This window comes from Callionymus lyra, chromosome 19 (genome assembly GCF_982586985.1).
Source record: "Callionymus lyra chromosome 19, fCalLyr1.hap1.1, whole genome shotgun sequence".
Lineage (NCBI taxonomy): Eukaryota > Metazoa > Chordata > Actinopteri > Syngnathiformes > Callionymidae > Callionymus > Callionymus lyra.
The window spans coordinates 11,321,777-11,341,288 of record NC_141836.1 but is presented as its reverse complement, the minus strand read 5'-3'; the positions used below and the strand labels follow the sequence as shown (position 1 = coordinate 11,341,288).

Below are 19,512 nucleotides of genomic sequence, written 5' to 3'. Positions count from 1 at the left end.
TGATATTTATTTCCTCTTAAAGATGATTTTTTATTAAAGATGTTTAATATTTCACTTTATAAATGACTGACAGTTTTCTACATCTTCCTACAGCTAAGTTAACCAAACCGTGGATCAATAGAATCTTGTATCGCCAGCGTGCCTTTGTTTTAGTCGCTTTATAGTTACGTTTCTCTTCATAACTGCTTTTCTACTGTTTTTATTTTGCTATTAAAAGTCTTAAACAAAACATTTTTCTGTGTGTTTTAATGTGATATCGTTATAAAGACGTATAGCTGGATTTAATAGAAAATACTAATGACTTATACTAAAGAAATAAAAACCTGACATTTCCGTATTTTGAGTTTTTTTTCTTTATTCAAATTTTTCAACGTGATTTAGGAATAAAATAATTAATAAAAGTGTTATTTTGTATATGCTGTGTATTAATAAACTCAATCATTTACTTTTAGTAGTAAATATGCCTTTTATTTCATTAATAAATATAAAATAATTATTCTTATATAATCGCTCATTTGAACAGCAGAGGTCAGTAAAGTGTCAACCATCTCCAAATGAATCGCTTTAGAATTTTCCAGTAGCTTAAAATTATTTTTAAAGCTAATAAAACGTGCAACAACGTGCGTATGTAGATAGTTTCTGTAGCGATAACGTGACAAATACCGTTTTTTTAATAGTTTCTTATAGTGCAGGTCCATGTCTCACCAGCAGGGGGCAGACTACACCAACAGTGGTGACGATCATGCTCTGATTTAGTCATGCGAGTTGATCCAAGTCGCATTTCATTTTAACTTTTAACAATATACTTTTTAATGTAAACCAATTCACAGGCCTATTCGAGCCACATGTTAACATGTTACATGCACTTGGTGCCGGAATCTATTCAGGACTCCGAGGATTATTGCCTTGTTTTGGAAAAAAACAAGGCCTGAATTCAAGAGTTCGGAATTAAGATGGCGAAGATAACCAGGATTAACAGGACATTCTTGACATTTTGTTCACCTGCCTAGAGCTAGATGTGGCTCTTAAGATAGCCTGGGAGCGACCTCGAATGGAAGTGCTGCGACTGACCATGGAAAGTATACAAGTTTTATGTGTTATTTATTAGAACTGTCTTCTCTTATAATCCTCTTAAATATGCTTATTTTGTTACAGACGACTTCAAAACAGAGAGGAGAGGCTGGCTTCCTGTTCAGGGTGTCCCCTGCCTCGGTAAGGTGTCGAAAGTGAACGAACAAAGTTGGAATCGGTCATTTGATGACTCATTTGGTTTTGAATGAAGATAGAAGAATACATTTATATTTGTAAGTTGAGCCAATTTGTGTCTACTTTTGTTAAATTAATGTGAAAATTAGAATTAAAATGGGATGAAACTTGATCAGAGACGAACAACAAAAACATTCTTTGTTTAGATTGTAGATAAAAATGTCAGTTCTCAAGGTTTTGGAAAGTAAAACAAATATATCATATAACCTAGAATCCCAGGAGCTTTTATGAGGAAAACAATTTAAAAAAAAAACACAATCCTACTCTGATCGGTCAAACAGGCCAAATAGAAACTTAAAAAGCCCACAGGCTATGAATAGCTGTGTGTGTTGAAAAAATACTTAAATGTACATTATTGATCGCCCCATCACAACCTTTTCTTATGGAATCAGTCAAACATTTACATTATATTATCAGCTCTTATCTAACATTTACTTTGTGGTTGTTGTGATTTAACGTCTGGCAGTTCCCTTACCTGTTACCTGTGCTACAAGAACGGCGGAGGTGAGACACACGACCACAAGATTCTGAATGGGTTCCTACAAATTCCTACAATGGAAAATATGTCAAAAACAACCTTGTTTCATTGTAAGTATGTTGATTTAAAAAATCGAATATATAAACAAATTAAACGTACAACATATTCATTCATTATTCCCAATTTTTAAATCAAAGTTTGTCTTAAAAATCTCTTTTAATAATTATTGTTCATCAGAAAAAGCGCAGTATGCTTGTATGATATATGTACATATGTAGCCATTACAAAGACACTGTTTCTTTAAGTGACATCATAGATGGCTAATCACTATCATCAATATATAATATCAATATATAATATTATAATAATATATATAATTAATTAATTAATTAATATATATAATATCAATATATAATATCAATATATATATATATATATATATATATAAGCTCTCAACACTGTCATCAGTGAGCAGAGAAGCAGAATGAGTGCACGAATGCTCCTTCCCAGGTGCAAAACAAATAGACTCAGGGACTCATTCATCCCTCGGGCTATTAAATTGTACAATTCTGAGTTCGGGGGCAGGAGTGGAGTGAGAGTATCATGATGTTCTGTTCTATGTTAGTCTTTGTATCCTTTGTCTTTCTCACATAAACACCTTTTTTTTTTAAATTCACACTAGTGTCACACTATTACTATTATCAGTTATTAGAATCTGATCAGGCCATGGTATTATAAGCCTTGTGTCATCTCAACAGTCTTATAAAAGTTACTTGTGTATTGTCAGTAAAACCAGTGTTTCCAGGAGTATTTTTTGACCTTGATGAATCCTAAATAACAACTGGATGCATCAAGTGCTGCATGAATTAATCCATCTCTGGTTTGTTATTTCCTTTTATATTGATTTTATTTCTTTCCGTAAGCAAGTAAGCAAGTAAGTTGCTAGAAATCAAACAATGGCTGAGTGAAAACACTCTACAGCTAAATGTGGACAAAACTGAAACACTGGTGATTGCTCCTGATGATAAGATTCCAGGGTTGAGTCAGTACTTGGGTGACTTAGGTCAGTCTGTCAAACTGAGCCTGAGAAACCTGGGTGTTGTATTTGATAAAGACATGTCTCTTGTTCGACACTGCAGAAAACTGACCAGAAACTGTTTCCTTCAACTGAGAAAAATCTCTAAACTTAGGAAAATGTTGTCGGAACATGATCTGGAGCTTGTAATCCATGCGTTTGTTTCTTCTCGTCTGGACTATTGCAACAGTTTGTTTTCATGTCTTAACAAGAAGGAGCTGTCTCGTCTGCAGTTGATTCAGAACTCTGCAGCGAGAATTCTGACCCGCTCTAGTAGAAGAACTCACATTTCTCCGGTCCTTAAAACTCTTCACTGGCTTCCAGTTTCTTTCAGGATCAACTTTAAAATTCTGGTTCTTACTTTCAGATCTATTCATGGTCAGGCTCCTCCTTACATCAGTGATCTGATCCAGCCTTACACCCCAGCTCGGGCTCTGAGGTCTGTGGATAAAATCTACTTATGGTTCCTGAACACGCTTCAGGACCAGAGGAGAGAAATCTTTTCAGGCTGTTGCTCCTAAGCTTTGGAACGATCTTCCTCTCTCTTTGCGCTTGATGGATCTACTGACTCCTTTAAGAAACATATTAAGACGTTTCTATTTGTTCAGGCTTTTCCTTGATTTTCTGGAACTCCTGTGTTGTTCTCAGTATTATCTTGATCTTTAAAGTATGTACTTTTTTGAGTATTGTTTTGATTGTTTAAGCGCTTTGTGACCCTGGTCTCGAAAAGCGGTATATAAATAAATATTACTTACTTACTTACTTTTTCTTTGACTAATGTTCTTTGTCTTTATCTTTAGACTTAGATTGTGTCATCTTGTTCTTCCTCTTATGTTCTTTTCTTATTTTATTTTTTATGTATTATTTTTATTGTTTATGAAAAATTGCTGGCTACTGGAAAAAACAATTCAATCAAAAAAAGTTTTACCTTACCTTACCTTAATCTTGCAGGAGTCAAGTATAGAGTCTTGTTCTCACACGGTAAAAAAAACCATCAACTTCATCCATAAATAGGCTTGTTAAGTAAGTGAGTAATTTGTCCAATTATCTTGACCTTTCAGGTCATCTAACCTCGAGAATGTTGGTTTGTTTTTAAAAAAAAATGTTACCTGAGGCGTTACCTGTTTATGAGCAATCCTGTTTTTTATGGTCCAAAATACTTCTCAGTTGTTGATTGAGAGGGAGTTCAGTTCAGTTCAGTTTCCCGCAACATGTTTATGACTTTAAATCAACATACAAACCAATGCTTATGACATTCTAACATTAAAATGCACCTCAAATACTTTTGGGGGGAATTTAATTACAAACCTTGTTAAATTACTTTCTGTTAAAATAAATATTTATGCTCTTTTATATATATATATATATATATATATATATATTAAGATATTTGTTTATTGATTTTTTTACATTAAACAATAAAATATGAAAAAAGAAAATGTCCATCATAAGAAGGGAAATAAAATTTTTGCCGCTGTAAAAATAAATAAAAGTATATATATATATATATATCAACACACACGCAAACATATACAGTATATTCGTTTTTTTTTAAAAGAGAAAAAATGTAAAGATACATACTTGTTGGTTAACAGAAAAGAAAAAGATAAAAAAGAATTAAAACACAAAATAAAAACAAGACAACAACAAAAAGAAAAACACACAAAACAAAACATGCCTGATCCACACACACACACACACACACACACACACACACACACACACACACACACACACACACACACACACACACACACACACCACATCCTGTAGATAATGACATTGTCAATCTAAACAAGCATTTAAAATAAACAAGAAATTAAAGTAAAAGATCTTCATGAGGTGACAGTCAAGTGCATTGTCCTTGCATATGCCAGAAAAGGTCCCCACATCCTTTTAAACTTGGTGCTGGACCCTCTTTTATATTTATATTTATATTTATGTTTATATTTATATTTATATTTATATTTATATTTATATTTATATTTATATTTATATTTATAATCCATTAAAGGCCCTGTTTAACTCTCCTCTTATTAAGTGTTGTTAATTTGACAATTTAAATAAAAATGACCTCGTATATATATTCTAGTTGAGTATATATTGAAATTATTGTTTTTTTCTTCTAATTTATAAACCATTTTCCAGGTTTTTAAATGTTCAAAACTCGATCAATAAGTGTTCCGGCTCAATCCCTCTTTTCGGCTTCTAGTCTCTCAAATAATTCAATAATAATAATAATGTAAAGTATCTCTTAGTTTTGAGTATTTTCAGTTATTATATATTATTCCCCCAACAAGTTTATGTCTTTAAATCAACATACAAACCAATGCTTTATGACATTTTAACGTTAAAATGCACCTCAAATACTTTTTGGGAGAGAATTTAATTACAAACCTTGTTAAATTACTTTCTGTTAAAATAAATATTTATGCTCTTTTATATATATATATATATATATATATATATATATATATATATATATATATATATTAAGATATTTGTTTATTGATATTTTTACATTAAACAATAAAATATGAAATACTTTTTGGGAGAGAATTTAATTACAACCCTTGTTAAATTACTTTCTGTCAAAATAAATGTTTATGTTTTATATCGTATACCTCTTTTATATATATATATATATATATATATATTTTTTTAAGATATTTGTTTATTGATTTTTTACATAAAACAACCAGTACAGCTCAACAGTGTAAATGGAATGATTCACAGAGAAAATAAAAAATAGAAGAAGGGAAATAACATTTTTGCCGCTGCACAAATAAAAGTAAGGTAAAGGTAAGGTAAGGTAAAACTTAATTGATCCCTCAGGAGGTCTCCTTCGGGAAATTGTTTTTTCCAGTAGCCAGCAATTTTTCATAAACAATAAAAATAATACATAAAAAATAAAAAATAAAATAAGAGGAAGAACAAGATGACACAATCTAAGTCTAAAGATAAACACAAAGAACATTAGTCAAAGAAAAACAACAAAAACTAAGGATACAAAGACTAACATATAACAGAACGCCAGTGGTCGACGCGGGGAACCCTGTGACGTCAGAGAAAAGGGAGCGAGATCAAGGGAGAGACTGTCGCGGGAGGGGGGCGGTCTCTGACGTCACAGCGTCGGCCGCTTGTTTATTTAAAGCCGCTGCGCGGACACACGGACAGAGTCAGACCTCCGTTGCATATCGACTGAGGACGAAAAGCCGTGACGCTGTTGGGGCCATTTTTTCTCTCCTTTCTCTTTTTTTTCTCTCTCTTCCCATCTCCTCCTCTGACAAGGACCGGTCCTCCCTGGATGGATCCGCATCCATTCCTCCACAGAGAGACCCGCTCGCCCGCCGCCCGCCTCCGGGACTGAAGCCGCGCGCGTCTCCGCTCGAGCGTCGTCCGCAGACGTCGCGGTGACTCCGTCCTCGTCCGTGTCTTCCAGCAGGCCTTCTTCTCCTTCGTGACTCTCTGTTCCCATGCGATTCTTCAGACTTACATTTAAGTGTTTCGTGGATTGTTTTTGAAGGTCGCTGTCCAAAAGAAAAAAAAAAAACACGGTGCAATTTCTACCCGTTATTTTTTGATTGTTATTTTTTTAAATATTTTCAAAGTTTTCCGTTGAGAAAATTTGAAATATATATATATATATATATAATTATCACGGGATAAATTTGGATTCGGTATTCCTCCGAAGGAATATTGCAGATAAATCAAAAGTGACCTTTTTCTGGATGATTTTTTATTAGATCCAGATCATAATCCACGATCCACTTGACTTAAAAAACACCGCGAATATAAGGAGACCAAAGAGGGACAGTGATCTGACTCTTAAAAGAAGGTGAGGAAATACATTTAGGACTCAAAAAAAAAAGAGACTGACCGGAACAAAACCAACCTTCTCCTGACTTGGAAAAAAAACCCATCTGAACTTGATAGTTTCTTATTGACGTTAAAAAGTAAGGACTCACGTCAGGAGACTTGAAGTTGTGTACCCCCCTCCCATTCTAGACTTGTTCCTGACTGGTTCCTGACTGGTTTTGAGACTCATGGAGAAGCAACCCCTGCCTGCATCTTCTTGCTCTCTTGATCTTCTGGAAGAGACGAAGAAGAACCACTATCTCCTTCCCAATGGCGATGGTGGTCACGTCCCCGAGGCCACCAACGGCAGCCCGGTCCCGCTGGCGACCGGCTCCGGCGGCGACGACGGCGGCAGCGGGGTCCTGGTGGTCGGCGCTTGTCCGGGGCCGACCAAGAGAGGAGGAGGGGGCATGTTCGTGGACCGGCCGGCGCCGCCGCCGTACCAAGAGCGGGAGACGTGGACCAGGCAGATGGACTTCATCATGTCCTGCGTGGGCTTCGCGGTCGGACTGGGCAACGTGTGGCGGTTCCCCTACCTGTGCTACAAGAACGGCGGAGGTGAGACGCACCACACGAGATCCAGTCCAACATATTCCTTCGTTATTCCCAATTGACCATTTACGTAGCCATTACAAAGACACTGTTTCTTTAAGTGACATCATAGATGGCAAATCTTGCAGGAGCCAAGTATAGAGTCTTGTTCCCACACGGTAAAAAAAAAACTTCACCCATAAATAGGCTTGTTATGTAAGTGAGTTGTTTTTTCTTTTTATCTTGACCTTTCAGGTCATCTAACCTCGAGAATGTAGTTTTTTTTTAAAAAAAAGAAAAGTTTTCCTTACCTGAAGCGTTACCTGTTTATGAGTAATCCGTTTTTTTTTGGTCCGAAATACTTCTGAGTTGTTGATTGACTTTCTTTTTCTTTCTCGCAACTAGTAAATATTCAGTCTAAGCTTCAACTGTTTGTGTTTATGGTTCCAGTCGGGATTTAACTGTGTATTGTTTTTCGATTTGTTTAAGTACTTTAGAAATAACCATTAATTAAATACTTACCTCATGAAGTTATTAAAATAGTAATGTAGTTCCTCATTCATTCGTCTATTGTTGGTGTCAGAATCTCAGTATTTTTAGAAAGTAAATACATTTAGTTCAGATCTTTATTAAAGAAAATAATATTTTAGGTTGGGTATATATTAAAAAATATTTTTATTTTCGGATTAATAAACCATTTTCCAGGTTTAAAATGATCAAAACTCGGATCAATAAGTGTTCCGGCTCGATCTACGTCGGCTTCTTGTCTCTAAAATAATTAAATAATACTGAAAAAAGTAATGCAAATAATGTTGAGTATCTCGATTCTTAGTATTTAGTAAGTTCAGTTATTATTTCCCCAAAAAGTCTTCAAAGTAACATACAAACCAATGCTTTTTCACCTCAAATACTTTTTGGGGAATTTAATTACAACCCTTATTTAGTTACTTTCTAGTAAAATAAATATTTAAACATTCACAAAAGTAAAAGAAAAAGCGGCAAAACATAATAAATAATTTTCAAGTTTGGTTCTACTCAAGGTTTCTGCCTGTTAAAAGGAGGGAAGTCGCTCGTTTTCTTGTCTTTTTATAGTGTTTTTAATCCGGAAAGTGTGTTGAAATGACTCTTTAGTTCAAGCAAACACATCCCTGTTAGTTCATGAAGTTCATAAGAAGAAACGACACAAGGTTGTGGGTCAGTGTGGGGTTTTGTGTTGCAGTACTAAATGGACCTGCCACTGAGCGATTCAAACGTCTCTCCTCGATCCTAAACTTCACTCTTTGTAGCGTCAGTTGTTGGGGAGACCTGAGGAAAGGTCCTGGTGTTCACACACAGAAGGAGATGAAGGTCACACTAAATCACGGAGTATCAGGAGAAAAGTTCACTCCTCGCGTTACACGGGCGAGGGATGTCCTGGAAAGGTCACCCTCGTCACAGACTTCACCTGCGCCAGCGGACACAAATCAAAGTGTGTCTCCAGAGTTAAACTAAAAAGCATTCGACCTTCAACCAAGAGCAAGATTTTTCTTTTTACCTTTTAATTTTTTTAGCCAATCGTGTTGCGTTGTCGCCGAAACAGGAAGTAGACGTATCATGCACTCTGAGAAACTAGTTTTCACCAATTTGTTGTTCATATAAAACGAAATCACAGATCTTCTCCATTGATAAATGATAGTACTTCACACACTGATGGGAGTAGGCTGCGACGCACCGACTTACTCACCAGGAGCAATCAGGGGTTAAGCCTCTTGCAATATTCACATTCACGTCACATTCAAACAGTTCTTAGTTCTAAGGAAAAGAAGGTAAAGATAAAAAAAAAAAACATTGACTCATCCGCTGCAGGCGGCCTTTCCAGGGTGTCCCCCCTACCTCCTGTAGTAGAAGAGACCTGTATCTCATGGCATACCTGGAGAAGCAGGATAGCAATTTAAAAAATGTAGTAATCTGCTTTATTTTTGGAAACACCTCTCAATGAATCCGAAAAGTAGAAAACATTTAATTTTTTACCTATTTAACTAAATATATATTTAAAAAAAAGTTTAGTTAAACAGGTAAAAACGAGGTGTCAACCCTCTCAGTAACGTTGAGACCTAAGTCCATTTTTGCTTTGCCGCCCAGCCAACCAATCAAAACCGTTGATCCCCCTTTGACTTAGATGTAGAATTTAAATACACTTTATTTACCAACCCGTATTCGCTGTACAAAGGCATGATGGGAATTCACTGTTTTGCCGGCGCCATCAGACGACGCAGATACTTTGTCTGCAGCATAGGTTCAACACTTCTGATAATATAACCCTTGAATTATAAATCCCCCTTTTTTTTTAATCTCCCAATCTGAAGCATCCTAAAAAAATGTATATATTGCGTCGTCTAATCTTGTGTGACTTCAATCATGTGACGTCGTCCCTCGGGCTCGAGATCGTTTAGAGGTCGTGACCTCCAGGAAGAAGCCGGGTTCCGCCAATCCCTTCCCTTTAACCAATCCTTTCCTTTTTCCCTTCATCCATTTACCCGCCGTCTCTCCTCCTCCTCCTCCCGTCCAACCCTGTCGGACGCCTTTAGATTTACGACGCTGCAGTCTGCTCCGCCGAGGACGCTTTTTCCGCCTCACCGGGTACAAAATGACCCGCGGCCTGGTGTTCATCTCTCCGAGATCGCCCGGCGTCCTTGAGCAAAGCACAATGTAGTCTCTCTCTGGATGTGTGTGCGATACACACTCTTATCTTTATGGTCTGTCGTGGTCTATGGAACGACCTGAGGGGAAGGAAGTGTGTTTCCCACGTGCCTTTGTGTGGAGGTCAAGTTGAACCGCTGCAGCGATAGAAAGAGTTTCCAGATAGAAACGAGAGAAAAAGAAGTCGTAAAAAACCACGAAAGTTGATCTTGTTAATGGGAACAAATAAACGGGAACAGAGTTGCTGACTCTAGTGCGGCGACGGTGCGTGAAAGCTCTGTGTTTCGGGGACAGTTTTCCCCGGCGGCCTGCGAGGCAGCTGCCTCCCTCAGTCCGCCTTTCATTGCTAAATAAAGACGGTTTGTTGGGGAGAAACGGCTTATCGTCGCATTTCTGGGACATAAATACCCGCGGTCGGCTCGACCTCTCGGGGTAGCGGTGTGATGATATATCGCAATCTTATTTCACGATACTGTGTTGATTATTATATTGGGGTTTTTAATTAATATTTTACTTTTATCATAGTTATTTTATGTGTTATAGTGTGTATAAAATAATGTTTAATATACAATAACATACACGTTTTCAGAATCCATTTGTGTTGAAGTTAAACTTCTCGCCCCTAGATGGCAGCAATCATTACCTCCCATGTAGCTTACTATCAAATCCCGCTTGATGACTGAGGACGAGAGGATACAGTAGTCGATTCCAGCAGCTTTTAAAGCTGATGTTTTGACATGTTTTGATTTTGAAAACAAATGAAAGTAGTTACGACTTCGTCAAGAGTCATATGTATGTGTCTGTAAATACTGCAACACCAAAGTTCTCGACAATAATCGTATACGCATCGTCTCTCCAGATTCTTGCAAATACACATCCAATGATAGCAAAATAATATTTAGGTTTTATCATAGTTAATTTATGTATATTTCAAAACATTGTGTGTAAAATAATGTTTTATTTACAATAACATAGACATTTTCAGCGTTCATTTGTGTTCTGGCCACTAGATGGCAGCGATCATTACCTCCCCTGTAACTAAAGGTAGTCATCAAGAAAATTATGCTTGATGACTGGGGACAAGAGGATACAGTCGACTCCAGCTGCTTTTAAAGCTGATGTTTGGACATGTATTCGTATTAAAACAAATGAAAGTAGTTACGACTTCATCAAGAGTCAAGTACTCGACAATACTACAAATAAATCCTTGTTCCTACAGTATTGCAATATATAGTATCGTTGCCCCTGTTTCGTATATGCATAGTCTCTCCAGATTGTTGCCAATACACAGATAGTGTAATTTGTCGGGAGACTTTCTGAAACTCCACAAGTTGTGCGCTCGCCCACTCACTTCTTTATTTCTCACTCTTGTCTGCAGCTTTGTAGGTTTTATTCCTGAGCCCGTAACACCCTGCTAGTTAAGCTCAGCTGTTTCATCTCCACATGACCCCAGGTGACAGCGGGGTCAAAGGTTAGACCCCACCACCCTGCCCCCCTGTAAGCACCCTGGGGTCGTTGGCGGTGATATATTTTTAGGGTTTTTAACTGTCGGAAAACAAACGAGGGTTTTATTGCCACGTGTGTGTGTGTGTGTGTGTGTGTGTGTGTGTGTGTGTGTGTGTGTGAAGTGACGTGTGAGCGGCTGCCAAGTGTGACATCATCATCATCATCATCATCATCATCATCCTCCCCGGCACCACGTGGACGGCAGATTAACAGGAGTCGCCTATAATCTTTTAATCTGGTTGACAGACCTCGCTGCTCCTATGCCTCCCATCGGGTCTCTTCTCGTTCGTTTCCCCCACGAGGATTAATGCATCTTTTTTTTTTAACATATTAGTTTGAAGTATTTTTATCTACTAATTATGGAATATCGTAGTTTACTGCTTCAACCTAATAATTTGCACTTTACTCTTCATAAAACCTGCTAATAAGAGGATTTTTAAATGATTTTATTCATTTTTATTATGAGCAATAATGCTGCGTTATCCACTTAAAAAGTGTTTGATTCCGTTAATAATGAAACTATCATTATATTCATCAGAAGTTAAGTGGCGCTCAGGACGTCCTGACCGTCCCTATCGTTCGAACTCTGACCTTCATTTTCAACTTTCAACACCACCGACCTTTTTGATATAATTCGTCTCTCATTTGCGCCTCTTTTTCCTTAACATCTCGATGAGGATAATTAGGGTTCCGTCGGTGTCGTGTGGGTCAGATAATCCAGTTGTGCGACAGTTGAGCTTCAACTCGCTGCCAAAGGAAGATAAACGGAGATGAGATAAGCTGTCATTTAAACTCCGAGGCTTAAATCCCAGTGAAAATGAAGCGTCAGACAGACAGATTACTTTTTTTTTTTTTTTAAATCCCTAAATTGACAAAATGGTCTGATTTGGAAACCATGTTCTTTTCCATATTGCCAGTAGAACGTGTTTTTTTTTCGTTCTCGGATTTGATTTTCAAACCTTCCGGTGTCGTTGCTGGTTTACGTAATGAATATATGCTGACGATGCGCTTAGCTGCGTCTTCAGCCGTACCACCTGTCAGCACTTAGCCCATTGACTTACCCAGGATTAGCCAGTTTTGCTCGCTAACTCAAGTGTGCTAAGTGTGGCACTAACCGGGGACACGCCTACATCTACTAAACTGGCCACATGAGGTTACACGAGCTGGGGAAGTTGGCCTCGACACAACACTGGACTTGAGATGTATGGCGTCTCAAATGTGCCTAAAATCATCTAGAAAAATAATATCTTTTTTTTTACATAAGATACGTGTAACCTGTGAAATATGGTGTTGAATTTCACCTCAAAATATTAGGTGTAACAGGAAGGAAAGGTACCCTTAATATACCTATCCCAAGCAAAAATAGTATTTAATATAGAGTAAGAAAATGATGTTAAATTATTTGTTGTTTTTTTTGTTATTTAAAGGACACTTTTTGGTATTTGGTAAAGTGATGGGAAAGTCCCTGAGTTGAAGTATGGTTATCAAATTTACGTGACCACATATATATATATATATATATATAACTAATTGAAGTTTGGATAAAAATAATTAATAGCTTGTGAAATTCGGATGAAGATCTAATAGCGAACTAACAGCTCTGTGCTTCAAGAAGGATTCAGACAGACATGTAAACTCTGTTTTTCCTTCTCCTTGCAAGTAAAAACATGTGGCCTCAAATTAGATCGGATTTCTACTCTTTGTTTAAGTTAACATTTCCTAACCCGACATAAAGTTTATTAATCATATCTTTCCACTCTGGTACACATTTTGAACTAATTAAAATTGTCATTTTTGGGGTCTATTCTCCATCCTATTTTCCTTGTTTTTTTTAGATTATTTTTGTGAACTAATCCACTGTTGAAGCACTTGATCATGAAGTAATTCTTAAAAACACCACACAAATATAAACCTATATATTCTTCAATTGTTTGTTTTTTGCAACTCTCGTTCTGGATGTACCTGAAATGAACACTTAAGGAACACTGAATGAAGCTTAAGATAAATGCTTCAATTTATCGTTTAATTGCGGAAGTTCTTCACTTCTATTTCTATTAATTTTAATTCAAATCCTTTCATTTCTTCCATGAAGAAGAAAAACGAGCTGCTTTATCTTCCGAGTCATGTGTGGAAGCAAGTCTTCCGTATAAATAGTTTCCACGCCTCTGGTCGAAGCAGGTGCTTGTTTGTGTCGGCGCTGGTCATGTGACCGACGAGGCCACGATGCTCGCTAATCTCATCAACACTGAGTTACTGACCAGCTAACAGCATTACACCACTTAGCTTAGTGCGCGTGCAAAGAGCTGAAAGAAATGGACGATCTTTTTTTTTTAAATGATTTTCCATCCTTTCCCTGCTTCAATTACACTTTATTTTATTTTATCATACATAACAACAACAATATATCACAGGAACTGACATATACCTGCATTTCATTCTATTAAAACACCTTTTATGTAACATTATCTTAACAACAGCTATGATAGCGATAAAAGCTAACTAGCTTAACAATAATAAACATGCTATATTGTGAACATTTTATCCATCTATGTAACATTTGTATTTAACTTAAGGAAGATAAGTCATTATAAACTCTTCATCTCCAAAGGAAAAAACCAAAGCTGCTGTTTTTATTTATTTACCTTTTATACATCAATGAACTCAATATGTTATGATATCCTATTGGTCAGTTTTATGATATGATCTTTTATTTTTTTGTTGCTCTATTCTCTTTGTATTCTTTTTTTGTTTCTTCATTTTATTTTATTATTAGTTAATTTATCTACCCCCCCCTCCCAGCCCTGTCTAAAAATGTTTTACTATGTCGAATATTTATACTTTTTAATTATTTTTCTAACATTTTAATCTTTTCCTAAAGTAGATGGGATTGTTCCAACTGTCAAAGGTATGGGGGGTGTATTTGCAAGAATCTGGAGATACGATACGTATACGATACAGGGACAACAATACGATATATTGCGATGTTATGGGAACAAGTATATATTTGTAGTATTGTCGAGTACTTGACTCTGGTGTTGAAGTATTTACAGACCACAACATGACTCTTGATGAAGTCGTTACTGCTTCGTTTTGAAACCAAAATATGTACCAAACATCAGCTTTAAAAGCTGCTGGAATCGACTGTATCCTCTCGTCCTTAGTCGGGATCATGCAGGATAGAATTTAGCTGGGGAGGTCTGAATGACTTTTACTGGAAGTTTAATTTCAACATGAAAATGCTATTTAAAGTATTTGCAAGTACTTACCAAATGAAAAAAAAACAAATCTAGTTATTTTATTTTATACACTTTTTTATTGACGTTAACCATAAAAGGACTATATTTTTTAAATTGCATTATCGTGAAAAAAAATCTCATTTCAAATTCATTTCAATGAATGAATTTAATATAAAATCAAATCCTTGAAGTTTATAGTTGCTGCACCACATTAAAAAAAATACATTATTTTAATGCATAAGAATAGGTTCGTGGAGATAAAGTTAGAATCTTCTTCTACTTCCTGACTGAACTTTTGGCCGCGCCGTTTTTTTCCGTCACATTTGCATCGGTGTCGCCGCAGCGAGAGGTCATGGGATGTGATGATGGATCCAGAATATAAACGTTCAGTGTGTTGAGCGCCTGCTGCTGCTGTTATGTAACTCCTGGCATGCATCGTGGCCTTTCTCTGCCTCCCAACTCACTCCCAGTATCATTCCAGTTTGATTCCATTCATACCAGTTTTCGCTGGCACTGTGACCCAGTTAGCGCCTAGTGTGTGTGTGTGAGGACCCCCTAATTGAAATACCAGCGTCACACAAGAGCGTCACTTGTTCATTAGGGGGGGTGAAAAGAAGCAGAACTAATATTTTTGTGTTTATTCTGGAAATGGAGAGTTTTTCCCTGTTTACTCCCATCTAAGCGTACATGTCAGTGCGGGTTGAACAAATAAACACTGTATCCACACACAGAGAATTCCTCAATATTCAAGTGTCGATCCAGTTGTTTCTGGACAGGATTAAAGGGACATTAAGGTTATTTTACAAGTGGTTTTCGAGGCGGCATCATTTATTCAAAGATGCAGCTTCACTCGCTCCTCGTTCAAGTTACGTAAATCCCTGGATGTGATGAAAGAAACATGAGTCCCAAATTACAAGTGACAGGAAGCGTTAAAGGAGATGAACCTTCATCAGATTTGAAGTAAACCGGTCTAAAGATACGTCCGTGTAACCTGCAACACGTTTAAATGTGCTAAAAAATAGGTTGTTTTTACTCGAGTGTCACTTAAGATGATCCTCTTTTAGAGTTCCTTTGTAGTATATAATCAAATACATACAACAGTATGAAGTACTAGAAGTCCAAACACATTTAAATGTGCTTAAAAAAATGTTGTTTTTACTTCAGTGTCACTTAAGATGATCCTCTTTTAGAGTTCCTTTGTAGTATATAATCAAATACATACAACAGTATGAAGTACTAGAAGTCCAAACACATTTAAATGTGCTTAAAAAAATGTTGTTTTTACTTCAGTGTCACTTAAGATGATCCTCTTTTAGAGTTCCTTTGTAGTATATAATCAAATAGATGCGTATGAAGTACTAGAAGTCCAGAAACTTTGTATAATGATTTCTACGGTTGCGTTGTCATAACATTGGTATAGCATATATGAACAAGACAAAATATATATTATGTATTGCTATTACTGCTATTATGTTTTATTTATCAATATTTCTGGTTGAAATGGGGTAAGAAAAGTATTCAAACTACAGTTTAACTACAGTTTTCTTTTTACTTGGCTTTATCTTTACACATATTTCTTTCTTTTGTTTGTACAAGTAATAATATATTTTAAAAATGTTCGAATTTAGAATTCATTCAATCATCACCAACATTAATATTAATAAATTAATATAATTTCAGCTACTTAAAATACATATCTTTTTTGTTCACTCTTAGATTTATTTACAACTCTCATTTAATTGTAGTTTTTCTTAAATATAAATGTATAAAAAGTAATACTAGAAAGAATGCTGAATCTGTAAAACTAAAATGCTTGAACGTATTGTATTAGTATTTAAAAGTGAAAGTGTGTGGAAAAAGTTGAAACGATGGTATAAACAAGAAAGACTGACATAATGTGAAAACTTTGAAATAAAGTGAAAAGGGTTAAGAAGAAGAAAAAAGAAGGAAAGGAAGAAGAAAAAAGTAGAATTTAAAGTAGAAGGAGTAGTAGAAGTAGTAGAATTAGTAGTAGAAGAAGAATAAGTAGTAGAAGTAGTAGTGGGAGAAGAAGAAGTAGTAGAAGTAGAATAATTAGAAGGAGTAGTACAATAATTAGTAGTAGAAGTCGAAAAAGTAGTAGTAGTATTAGTAGTACAAGTAGTTGTGGGAGTAGAATAATTGTTAGAAGTGGAATAATTGGTAGTAGTAGTACAATAATAAGTAGAAAAAGTAGCACTAGAAGTAGTAGAATTAGTATTAGAAGAAGTAGTAGTAGAAGTGGAATAATTAGAAGGAGTAGTAGTACAATAATTAGTAGTAGAAGTAGAAAAGTAGTACTAGAAGTAGTAGAATTAGTAGCTGAATTAGTATTAGAAGAAGAAGTAGTAGAAGTGGAATAATTAGAAGGAGTAGTAGTACAATAATTAGTAGTAGAAGTAGAAAAGTAGTACTAGAAGTAGTAGAATTAGTAGCTGAATTAGTAGTAGAAGTGGAATAATTAGAAGGAGAAGTAGTACAATAATTAGTAGTAGAAGTAGAAAAAGTATTACCGGAAGCAGTAGAATTAGTAGCTGAATTGGTATTACAAGAAGTAGTAGAAGAAGAAGAATTAGAAGGAGTAGTAGTATGATAATTAGTAGTAGTAGTAGAAAAACTAGCAGTAGAATTATTATTAGAAGTAGAAAAAGTAGAACTAGAAGTATAATTAGTAAAAACAGTAGTAGTATTTGTAGTTGTAAGTAACAAAAGTGTTATTAAAGTTGAATGTAGTTTCCAGGTGTGAGGATATAAATGTACCTGAAGGTCAAAGTGGAAGGACTTGAAACATGAGTTGAAGAGTTTTCCCATTCAAGTGAATGGTGAAAAAAGGATAGAAAAAGCTGAATAGAAGAAAGAGTAGAAGAGATAAAAGAAAAGCTAAAACATCCTGCCTTTTTTTCGGGAACGAGCCGAATTGACAAAAGTTTGAACGGTTCAAAACGGTGATGTTTTTTCTTTGACTCCAGAATTAAAAGTTCATACTGTTCAGTTGTCGTTTTGTGTTTGGTTTCTGATGTGTTTTCCCTCGCAGGGGTCTTCCTGATCCCGTACCTGCTGATCGTCTTCGTGGGGGGGATCCCCGTCTTCTTCCTGGAGATCGCTCTGGGTCAGTTCATGAAGGCCGGCAGCATCAACGTCTGGAACATCGCGCCTCTCTTCAAAGGTGAACCCCGACACTGTCGCACATCTTCAACACTTGAACACACTTGAGATTCACCAGTCGTTGTGTTGATGAGTCGAGGATTGTGTACTCGACACAAACAGGGAAGCATCGTCTGTTGTCAGACCGAGATTCTCTGGTGTCGCCTAACAACGAGAAGGTCGCGGGTTCAAATCTCCGCGGTGGTCCGGTATTAAGGTGTTTGCTTTTTCTCTCCCTCCTCAAGTATGTCGGCGGGTCCGAGACCCTGCTGTGAAAACAATCATGTCTCTTCAAATGGATTGTGTATAAGAACCGCGGTTACACAACCGAAATTGTGTTCTCACGTCCATCGGAGTTTGAAACCCCGGAGCAGCGAAGATCTCTTACATAACCTTGTCATCTATGACCTCCGGTGTAGCAATGAATGCGATCGCATGATTCATTTGAAGCGATTTCATTATTGCCAACTATTTTTTGGATAGTGAACAAGAAACACACCTGCGACACAAGATGACTCTTTACAACCACTTTTATCATCTCCGTACGTTTGAACCTTTCACCTTTACACCTGGACCTTCTCAGAATAGCCATGAAATCATTCCCTGCTCACTAAATTATATAAATAATGGGGTGTTTTTTAAAAAAAATATTTCTCGATTTCTTCTGCTTATTTCTTTGTGTGAGTATATCAGTGAGTCACAGTATTGCTTGATTGAATGTTGACTGTTTTATTTAAAAAGAGTTTTATTATTTTTTTAATATAATAATTGAATTAAATCATGTATATAGTTTAACGATTTGCGTTTTAAATAATTTAATGTTTTTTCTTTTTTTTTTTAACACATTTAATATTCTTATTCCAATAATTAAAAGATACATTTTCTAAATGTTCATTCTTTGGCTTTTAAATTCAATATTATCTAGTATTATCTACAATATTTTTATATTGAATTTGGACGCCCTCAAATTAAACAATATACAATTTTGAATTATGTATTTTAGACATTACTGGAATTAAAATGTGTTGAAAAATCATTAGTTTTGAACACAATCCATTTTTTAAATTTAATTTAAATAGTTTTCCAACATTTCAATTTAATAACAAGACACTTTAGTCTAACAAACGCTTTACAAGAGGATAGAAAATCAGGTCCTAGCGAAACAATTAGCGTCAGTATAGTGAAAAAACTTTTATTTAAACGAGCAGAAACCTCGAGTAGAACCAGACTCGGCTGCTGTGACCGGCTGGGAGGGGAGAAGAGAAACGAGGGGGGAGGGGGGGTGAGGAGAGGGAGGAAGAGAGACGAGGTAACTGTGAAAAGAGGTGGAAATACTGAGGTTTGTATACAAACTCAATCTAAACCTATAGCAGCAGAACTAAGAGGCAGCAACAAAGATGAGTCATTTCAAGATGATATTCTTCTAAAGAGGGAGAGTGTCTGCCCTCAGATATACTTTATTTCTGTCTGTGTTCTGCTGTGATTTTCCTGAACTTTGGTACACTTGGCGTCGTTATAATTCCACACACACACAAACTCATCAGACTTTATTTTTCCTGTCACTCATTTACTCATTTTATTGACTTCATGGCTACCAGAGGATTCTTTCTGACCTAATGTGTGTTCGACTCAAGAAAACTCTGATTGTCAATGATATTTTTGTATTTCTGGTCAAAATAAGGGTGAATGTAAAGTTAACTAAACACTTTTACCATGTATCG

The 19,512-nt window shown here is 36.1% G+C and overlaps 1 protein-coding gene across 2 annotated transcripts in view; it reads left to right on the top strand.

The window, feature by feature from the left end:
- Positions 1–5,999: 5,999 nt before the first annotated feature.
- slc6a8 (solute carrier family 6 member 8) overlaps positions 6,000–19,512 on the top strand; it is a 30,580-nt gene continuing 17,067 nt past the window's right edge. The window contains exons 1-3 of one of the 2 annotated variants that reach the window (XM_087781861.1): positions 6,000–6,657; positions 6,828–7,235; positions 17,682–17,813. In XM_087781861.1, coding sequence (XP_087637987.1) covers positions 6,866–7,235; positions 17,682–17,813 — 502 coding nt within the window. In that variant the 5' untranslated portion in view covers positions 6,000–6,657; positions 6,828–6,865. The remainder of the gene's footprint in view (positions 6,658–6,827; positions 7,236–17,681; positions 17,814–19,512) is intronic. The other variant, XM_087781863.1, reaches the window with a different exon arrangement.